The 7,500-nt window shown below is 37.4% G+C and overlaps 1 protein-coding gene and 2 pseudogenes across 1 annotated transcript in view; all 3 read left to right on the plus strand.

The window, feature by feature from the left end:
* LOC119573200 overlaps positions 1-503 on the plus strand; it is a 1,443-nt gene extending 940 nt beyond the window's left edge. Inside the window, exon 3 of the mRNA XM_037920304.1 lies at positions 1-503. This exon is cut by the window's left edge and continues 185 nt beyond it. Coding sequence (XP_037776232.1) covers positions 1-210 — 210 coding nt within the window. The 3' untranslated portion in view covers positions 211-503.
* The window catches only part of LOC119573554, a 13,053-nt pseudogene extending 9,216 nt beyond the window's left edge, over positions 1-3,837 (plus strand).
* Positions 3,806-4,293, plus strand: LOC119573555 (annotated as a pseudogene).
* Positions 4,294-7,500: the final 3,207 nt, after the last annotated feature.

The raw sequence follows: 7,500 nt of genomic DNA on the forward strand, positions 1-7,500 counted from the left end.
CCAGCTGCTGAATGCTATGAACAGTCCCTAAAGATGCATGAAAGAGAGCATGAAATGGACATGAAAATAAAGGAAGCTCAGTTAGAGGGCGCACAAGAGTTTATTGTAGCCTGTAAAAGTATCAAACACTTTGCCGAAAGTGCTACTCAGGCAATTAAAGAGGCTGCAATTGCAGTACAAGAGGCAGCCAAGGCAATTTCTGGGAAGTAATGATTTTTTTTCTTTGTTAAAGTATGACAATACAAAGTTACAGATTTCTTTATTCATAAATTCATCTGTATAAATATTTATTTACTTTACTACAGTTTTTTTTTCTGTTGCATAAGTAATTATAGATTTGTACATTTATATTTAGTGCCTGATGGCAGCAGAAATTTGATTTAGAAGTAATATATTGATTTTGTTTGTTGTCTTGTTTTAGTATTAATTACATAGCTTTATCAAGACACCTTTATAAAACCAATATATATATTTTTTGATGTATAAAGATGATATTAAAAATACAAGCAAATTTTAATTTTTAGCACCTTTGGTTAATATCGCTGATAAGGAACACCAATATTACAAAATAATGTACAATAATATCATTATTCAAAATATGAGAAATTGGTAAAATATACCAACATGAAAATATCAATGAAAAAATATTTGAAACAGTAACAGTTATTACAGTTTTATATAAATAAGTGATAGCTTTACTATGACTGGTCAAAGTCAGAAAATTTATAAAACAAGCTGCATTATTACAATAACATTAAAATAAAAGCATGATGGAAAAGTAACATTCCATTAGAAAAAAAATTATGTCAGTCTATGCCATCAGAAATACTGGTTTATGATTCCCTGGCATCAAACACTTCCCTCAGTATTTTTTTGTATGTTTGGTGGATCTGGATGGTGTATCATTAAGTGAACAGGATTTTCATTAGTCATCTGCATGTATTTCTGGCTCTGCTACTCTGTACTGAATGACCAGGTTATGTAGTATAGCACATGCAGCAATTATAACTTGAGTGTTTTCCAAACTTTTTTTTTTCCCCCAAGACAAGAGAATCTTTTAAGAAAACCAAATGTTCAATGGTGTTGTGTGTTTTAATGTGTGCCACATTGTACCTTTGTTCATGAATGATGTTTGGGTCAATAATTGGTATAAGCAACTACTTGCAACATGGATACTCACTATCACTAAGTAGATGGCCAGACAGATGTGGCTGTAATTAAACATTCTGTTGTCATGGACACTTCCTGGCCACCTTGCAACAATATTTAAAAACTTTAACTGTGGCCCACAAATAGCATGAACACTTATAGAAAAGTAGCCTTTCCTGCAGCTGAAAACTTCTGCTTGTAGGGAGCTTGGGCATTGAATGGCAATGTAGGTCAATCAATCCAACCTGAGCATAAATTCTTACATTACATTATTTCTTCTATTGTATGGGGGGAAGTGGATGTACTCCAACCTCAGGTGTGCGATCATTCTTGCTACTCTGGAGACACAAAATGCTAACAAATGCTTGTGACACATCACCGCAATCAGCAATGCTCAGTTTATGGCTACCAGTTCTAATATGATAAAGTTATGAACACTTGTATATTGGTGACACAGAACAGCCTGGAAAAAAAAAATCATAGCTACTGTGAGTATAGCTACATTTGTGAAGAGTAGTCCATTTCATCCTCTATGTCCCCCAAAAGTTATGCTTTAATGTACCTGAGCAATGTCTAACATCTGTTTTCTTAGTAATTAATACAATTTTAAGAACACATATTTTCTTAAGTATTCATCATATTTGTCATTGCTTACTGCAATGTATGAATGTATATATTATATATATATATATATATATTATATATATATATATATATATATATATATATATATATATATATATATATATATATATATATATATATATATATATATATATATATATATATATATATATATATATATATATATACATATATATCCCATTGAGACCCAAAGTCATCCTGATAATGCAATTTCTCTAGCGATTTTTGAACTTTGCGGGCGAAGAAGAGGAAATTGCTGCTCCTAGTGGTGGTGTCAGTGATGACGTCTTGCTCTCTGATTGATTCAGCAACCTCTGAGAAGCCAAAACAGCTGGCACAAGCTCAACAAATATGCCACGAAAACTGAGATCCACAAGCTCTGGTAAATATTAATTTTTTTCTTTTACAGTATGTGTTGAAGTTAAACTTGCTTATTTTATTGTACTTTAATGCTTAGTGCATCACTGTAAGTGCTTAAAGAGTTTAAATGATGATGCAAAGTGAGTGAAAACAATTAAAATAAAAGTGCATCATCCACATGCTGTCAGGACTTGTGAGACTGAATTTATATATATATATATATATATATATATATATATATATATATATATATATATATATATATATATATTATATATATATATATATATATATTTGATGTTCATTAACTGCAATACCAATGCTGATGTGATAATCAAAGTGTCGGTGTATGTTTCCATCATTATTGCCAAAGTTTGTTGATTATTAAAAAAATAGATGCTGAATGTCACCTACCACAACACCGATCATCCCTGTGACACTCAGGTCTTACAGAAATGTGTGAAAGGGGTAACTATGACATTTAATCAAATGGTATGACTTTTGCAGGTGGCAAACCATCAGCTGTCAGGAAGCATGATGACTCTACAAGTACATCCCATGAGGCTAGGTGGTGCACCATCATCTAGAAGCTATAGTAGCGAACCAGGCCCATCTACACCTCGACAAGCTGGTGCTGCAGGTTCCAGAAGAGGTAAAGCATCATTACATTTTATAACATATCACTATGATAATACTTCTATCATTCTGATTAATGCTAACATTTTCCAATAATTTTTAAGACAAAAGACAAGACACTGTTGTTACTTTAGCACAATCATCTTACTAGAAAAAAAACATCAAGTTTGTCTAATAGGGTCCCTTCACTATTATATTGGTGCAGGAAGCAACCACTCCCAAGTGGGAGATGACCTTATATTCTAGTGAGAAACAAATATGTATTAAAATGAATTATTTGCAAGCTGTCGATCTCAGACATTTCTGGACCTCCTTGATGAACGTGAATAGTAAGAGTGAAGATGACTGGCTAACCAAGGCAGTGACTTCAGCCATGAGACTGATTGGAGTTGAAGAAGCTGTCACTTCTTTGGACTCAGATTTTGAAGTGGATCTCCAGTAGAAATCTGTGTCTTCTACTGTTGGCGAGTCAAGAAGATTGTTTTACTCAAGAAATAAAGCTTTTGTTGACCATGCTCCTCAGGATATAGCAAAAAATTTGGGATCTTGTAAGCTGTTGAAACCAATTGAGTATTTTCTATCTTATGTCGGTGAGGAATTTTTGCGAGATATTGCAATCTACACAAATATGAAATCAATTGAAGCCAAAGGAACATGTATCAATACAAACAGCAGAGAAATTGCTACATTCATGGGAACGACATTCGCCATGTCAGTTATAAAGATGCAAAGGATTAAAATGTATTGGCAGTCAAAAACTAGGATCCCTTGGATTGCTGAAAAAAATGACACGAGGCAGATGTTTCAGTATCAGACATTCACTTAAGGTTATTGATGACAGCACTATATTGGAAGAGGACAGGAAAGTTGACAGTTTATGGAAATTGAGACCTCCACTGGAAGCAGTACGAACTCGTTGCCAAGGCCATCGAAGGTCAGTATTGATGAGAGCATGATTCCTTTTCGAGGTAGGATCAGTATCAGACATGTTCCAGGCAAACCTTTTCCCAGATGAGTTAAAAACTTGCTGTGTAACCTGTATGACAGAGGACTTCGAGGCACAGGCACTATTAAGAAAAACATGGTACCTAAAGAAACAAAGCAAAAATTAAAGACTGAGGCAACCTTGAGCAAAGAGGGTAGAGGTGCATCTGACTGCCAAGTAAGAAATGATATCAAGGTAGCTGTGATTGCCTGTATGACAAAAAGATGGTACTGATGGCTTCCAATGAGTTCTCTGTTGATGATGAAGATGTGTGCCAACGTTGGTCTAAAGCTTCCAATACCCATGTTGGTGTAAAGAGGCCCTGTGTGTTAAGAGAATACAACAGTGCCATGGGGGATGTAGATGTTCATGATCAAATAGTCAGTGGAATCCCCCGGGCTCCTTCTCAACTCGCAGTCTCCAACTAACTAGGAGGAACTATCTCTGCCACTTTAAAACAGTTACACTGTAATTCGCCAGATATATTATATGGTGAAACCAGTAATCAGTAGAACTGAAGGTGTTTTCACCAGATATCCACTGCCCTGCTGCTGACAGTTTCACCGCAACCCTGGTATAGGGAGCTAATAGGGTGCTATCCTTGTTCAAGGGAACCCCAGGGTGCAGTTTATTGTCTTACCCTGGACAAAAGTCAGCTATTACAGAAGCCCAAATCACACTAAAAAATGGACTGTTAGGGTGGTATTGCATATGCTTGATGTTGTGACTGCCAATTGTTGGCTGGAATACAGAAATGCTATAGAGTCAAAATTCAAACATTATCTGGACTTCAAAATAATCTTGGCAGACCAGTTAATGTCAGGTGATTTGCTTGACCATGCCACTGCAGTCAAAGTATTTCAGATACAAGTCTCTTTGCAGTAGACAGTACTGATTCAGAGACTGAACATTCTTCAAAGGTCTTCTCTGCCAAGCATGGCCTAAAGAAAGAGAGGTGCATCCCATCTCCCAATAATCATTGATGACAAGAACTCATTCCGAAGATGCTGCATGGAAGGATGTAAGAACAGAACCAGAACTTTTAAATATTTCTCTGCAACTATACAAAGAGAAACTGCTTCTTTGAGTTTCATGTATAAGTGATCTGATATTTGCTTTCTATTTTTTGGCATGGTGCATATATGTTACTTCTGTATTACATAGAAGGAAACTACAGCAGTGATATTGCAATTTATTTTAGTCTTGCACTAAAGAATGGGCTCACAAAGGAGATTATGTTTCATGATAATTTAATGAATCATTTTTATACATGCTGAAAAAAATGTCTTTTTTTGCAATTACGCAAGCATTTTTTCTATCATTTTTAGAAGGATGTTTTTCATTTACCTCAATGTAGTAATTGAAAATGAAAACTCTCTACACATTTACAGAGAGAATATATTTATTTTTAAAAATTATATATGTATCTACCATTTTGCAGAAGGATTCTTCTTTATTTACTGCTAGTATGGATTGCAGATATGCAATATTGAAATAAAATTTGTTTTTATTAATTCATCTATTTATATCCTTAAAGCAAAAATTTACAACAACTGTGTAAAACAAACATAAATGAAAAGTTTCAACTCCAGGAGTCCGAGATATCATCACAATTGCCAGTGCTCAAGCCCCCCTAAGACATGAAATGAATTATAGACTATTTAGATACCTTATATTAACACATAAAGATCATAGGATAGTGTTTGGTGTAATGCCCTTCAGCAGTTTTATCTGGGTCTGAATGAGTATATATTATAGTATATATAATATATATATGATATATATATATATATTAGATATATATATATATATATATATATATATATATATGACATATATATATATATATATGACATATGTAATATATATATATATATATATATATATATATATATGACATATATATATTTTATAATATATATATATATATATATATATATATATATATATATATATATATATATATATATATATATATATATATATATATATATATATACATCATCATCATCAAGGGGCTAACGCTGATGGGGGCACAAGGCTGCTCCCACCCTTCACTTCCAACCCTCAAGACGAGTCTCCAGGCAGGCCCACGGCCCATCTCTAATTCCTCGCAACAGGTCTTGTCGAGCTGCTCAAGCCATGACCTCCTGGGTCATCCCACAGGCCTCCTCCACCCAGGGTTGTCTCGCAGAGAGACAACCTGATGGGTGCAAGCGTCAGTTGGACACATAGTCCTGCCAACTGTACCCCATGATCTGGCCAAGGGACTTGTTACAAAAGGCATCAAGACGAGACTCCCAGGACACTGGATAGCATCCAGGTTTTGCTTCTATAGAGCAAAACTGGCAGTATCAAGGCCTTGAAGACACGCAGCTTGGTCCTTCTGCATAGGTACCGACATCTCCAAATGCTCTTGTTGATCGAGTTCACGGCTCCTGTTGCCAGACCAATCCGTCTATTGACTTCTTGGTCTGACAGCCCAGAGATATGGACTACGTTACCAAGGTATGTAAAACTCTCTGTAACTTCAAAGTCCTCGCCACAAGCATGGATCGACTGAACGGGTTCCTCTAACAGGCCCCCAAAGTCCTGAATCTTGGTCTTGGTCCAGGAGACCTCTAGGCCTAAGGGCTTCGCCTCATTGCTAAATGCATCAAGAGCCGCCACCAGTGACTCCAGGGACTCAGACAGGATAGCAACATCATCAGCAAAGTCAAGGTCTAAGACCTTAATATTGCCTAGTGTTGTTCCACACTGACTTTGGCTAGTAGCTCTGCCCATTATCTAGTCCATACAGGTGTTGAAAAGTGTTGGTGCAAGGACACAGCCTTGCCTCACCCCTGAATTAACAGGGAAGAAGTTCGACAGACCCCCACCACACTTTACAGCACTTTCAGTACCAGTATAAAGGCTTGCTATTAGGCCAATAATCTGCGTCGGAATTCCCGAGTCTCAAGATCTCCCATAGCGATTCCCGATGCAAACGCCTTCTTGAGGTCGATGTAGGTTGCAAGCAACCCACGACCAAACTCACGACGGCGTTCCACAATTACTCGAAGCGCTAGTATTCGGTCTATTGTAGACTTGTTGATTGCTCCGGTCTCTGATGCCTCAGTAGGTGGTTGCTGATCCGCTTCAGAAGGATGTAGGCGAAAACTTTGCCTGGTATGCTGACCAGTGTAATGCCACGGTAGTTGCTACAATCCCAACGATCCCCTTTCCCCTTCCAGAGAAGGATGGCCATGCCCCTCAGCAGGTCAGGGGGCCATCTGGCAGGTACCAGACTGCCAGATGGCAGTCAGGACTGTAAACAGGCCCCGAGCCATAGGTTCACCCCCAGCCTTTAGCAGTTCAGCAGGAATATCACATATGCCTGCAGCTTTCCCACTCTTCAGCTTGGAAATCGCCATCCTAACTTCCGTTAGGGTAGGAGGTTCCTCGCTGATGGGTGGGTCTGGCACAGGTATTGTGACATCGCTTGCATCCAAGCTAACTGTTGGAGGATCTACCTGGTACAACTGATCAAAATACCCAACGTTCACGAACCCCAACACGATCTGAGATGATCCATCCATCCGCTGATCGGACTGCAGTCATCTGTGAGGAGAGCTTAGAGTTCAGCTTTCTCAGGGCTTGGTAGACAGGGCAAAGGCCGTTTACCAAGAAATGGCCTTCAACCTCCTCAGCAAGATTCCTGATGAACTGTTCCTTGTCCCTTCTCA

The sequence above is a fragment of the Penaeus monodon genome, chromosome 5 (assembly GCF_015228065.2).
Source record: "Penaeus monodon isolate SGIC_2016 chromosome 5, NSTDA_Pmon_1, whole genome shotgun sequence".
NCBI classification, from domain to species: Eukaryota; Metazoa; Arthropoda; class Malacostraca; order Decapoda; family Penaeidae; genus Penaeus; species Penaeus monodon.